Genomic DNA, 2,622 nt, shown 5'->3' on the forward strand with positions numbered 1-2,622 from the left:
AAGGGGGCGGGGGGGGCACCCGGTGCTGGCCGCCCACGGGCAGCGGGGCTGGAAACAGCCCCCACCGTATTTCTGTTTGCTGAACCTCCCCTCCCCGGCTGTTGTTTTACCCCTCGCCCTGCCGGTGGCAACCCAAGCCCACGCGCCGCCAGCCAGGCCGCGAAGCCCTTACCGAAGAAAGTACTGGTTACTGCGTCCCCGTCCTCGTGTTTCTGCTGGAGGTCCCTCAGCTGCTGGGACTCCTGGCACACGTAGATGGTCAGTCTGGGCCTCACCATCCTAGGACAGAGCGGGGCATGAAGGCCGTCGGATTTGCTCATGGACACCTCTATTCCCCGACGCTTTGCCAGCGCTCTCCCCAGTATCCTCAGAAGGAACTCCCCAGTATCCTCAGAAGGAACTCCCCAGTATCCTCAGAAGGAAAAGAAGAGATGGACAAACCCAGCTTTGCCAGCGCTCTCCCCAGTATCCTCAGAAGGAACTCCCCAGTATCCTCAGAAGGAACTCCCCAGTATCCTCAGAAGGAAAAGAAGAGATGGACAAACCCATCTCAAAGCCAAACCGTCGTGGCCGTCCCCCACCTCGCTGATGCAGCAAACATTTTTGCGAGAAGGGGACGAAGGCGGCATGGGGACGCGGTGCCAGCTGGCTACGGGAACGGGACCGTCCGCTCCCCAGGGGCAGAGCGGCCAGGGCTCAGACCCAGCTCTGCTCTGGGAACACGCACGCTCCTTCTCGTTAAGTCCTCATTTATGCAGCGCTAAAGCCAGCAGCATCTCCCGTCCTCCGTGCCCTCCTCCCCAGCACGGCGCGACCCCGTTTCCCCGCTATCTCCCAGCCATTGGAGGCAGCACATTAACCCCCCGGAACGCGGGGCTGGAAACAGCCCCCACCGTATTTCTGTTTGCTGAACCTCCCCTCCCCGGCTGTTGTTTTACCCCTCGCCCTGCCGGTGGCAACCCAAGCCCACGCGCCGCCAGCCAGGCCGCGAAGCCCTTACCGAAGAAAGTACTGGTTACTGCGTCCCCGTCCTCGTGTTTCTGCTGGAGGTCCCTCAGCTGCTGGGACTCCTGGCACACGTAGATGGTCAGTCTGGGCCTCACCATCCTAGGACAGAGCGGGGCATGAAGGCCGTCGGATTTGCTCATGGACACCTCTATTCCCCGACGCTTTGCCAGCGCTCTCCCCAGTATCCTCAGAAGGAACTCCCCAGTATCCTCAGAAGGAACTCCCCAGTATCCTCAGAAGGAAAAGAAGAGATGGACAAACCCATCTCAAAGCCAAACCGTCGTGGCCGTCCCCCACCTCGCTGATGCAGCAAACATTTTTGCGAGAAGGGGACGAAGGCGGCATGGGGACGCGGTGCCAGCTGGCTACGGGAACGGGACCGTCCGCTCCCCAGGGGCAGAGCGGCCAGGGCTCAGACCCAGCTCTGCTCTGGGAACACGCACGCTCCTTCTCGTTAAGTCCTCATTTCCCAGCCCTTCCCCCCAGGACAGAGCCCACCCCGTGCCTCGCCGCCTGGCTGCAGCGGCGCCTTCCGAAATGCTCCGGCTCAGGCAGGAGGTCGGGCAAACACCAAGTCCCTGCTTCTTCAGGGAAAGGTGTGGAAGGAATATTCCCTTTCCCAGGAGGTAATTCCACTGGGAGGTGGTTCAGAGGGACAAGCACGGCGTTGGCAGGACTCTGGGGCTCGTGGCTGGGGGCTCTGACACGCAGAGCGAAATAATTTCTAACGCTTCCCTCCCACATGCATTTTCTGCCCCAAATTGTCGCTGGGGGGCCGTTACCCCGCTGGCTAAGTCATCAAATCGGACTGGAAGAGGTTCAGGAGGGTTAAGGAAACGCTGCTCTCCCTAACAGCGAGAGCCAAGCGAACCGGCTATGCCAAACACCGTTCACCTGCCGCCCGCAGCCGGCTCCTAAGCACACTACGTACCGTCCTTTTAACGCGTTGAAGAGCCTGATGCCGTCCGCGGGGCCGCAGATCTGGATAACATCTTCTCTGGTCAGCTTCAGTAAGTCGGCACCTACCGTTTTAAAAAGAAAAGGAAAGAAAAATCAGACAAGCCAGCCCGAAGCGGCTGGGGATAAACAAATGGGAAGCATTTCTTCACCCGCAGCGCTCTCCCCCCACTCAGCACTGCTCAGCTGGTTTTAAGATCAGCGCTGCGAGCTTTTGGAAGAGGAACCCCCCCAGACCCCACTACTTTGCCAGTTGAGAGCGAGGTGAGAAGCGAAGAATGCAGCTTTCAGGGAGCCCCCTTTTTCTTGTGTTACAAACCACCCCGCAGTTTTCAAACCCATTTATATTTGCAAAGGTAACACAGAGACAGCCTCGGGAGCAAGAGGAGGCAGAGGGACTCGGCACGGAGAAGGGGCTGTCCTAACCTACCTGAGAAGTTTCTGAAAAGCCGAGAAAAAGTGGAGAAGCGGTTTCGGTGCAGCCACTGCTGGGCCTCCTGGGGCGTGCTGGTGGGCAAGAGGTTCTGCAACGTAGGAAAAGAAAGGTCGCAGCCTCAGAGGTGACGGGGGAGCATTTGCACCGGGGAGCGAGCGGAGGTCAGCCCAGTCGGGGTCTTAAATTGAGACCCGATTTAAGGCACGCACGCACAGTGAAGG

General features: G+C 59.3%; 1 protein-coding gene across 1 annotated transcript in view; it reads right to left on the reverse strand.

Annotated features, from left to right (window-relative positions):
* Positions 1-2,622, reverse strand: part of LOC104129736 (transcription factor CP2) — a 36,839-nt gene that overhangs the window by 2,457 nt on the left and 31,760 nt on the right. Inside the window, 3 exon segments of the mRNA XM_035898275.1 lie at positions 1,001-1,107; positions 1,940-2,030; positions 2,396-2,489. Coding sequence (XP_035754168.1) covers positions 1,001-1,107; positions 1,940-2,030; positions 2,396-2,489 — 292 coding nt within the window.

This window comes from Egretta garzetta, unplaced genomic scaffold, assembly GCF_000687185.1.
Source record: "Egretta garzetta isolate BGI_Z169 unplaced genomic scaffold, ASM68718v1 scaffold1080, whole genome shotgun sequence".
Lineage (NCBI taxonomy): Eukaryota > Metazoa > Chordata > Aves > Pelecaniformes > Ardeidae > Egretta > Egretta garzetta.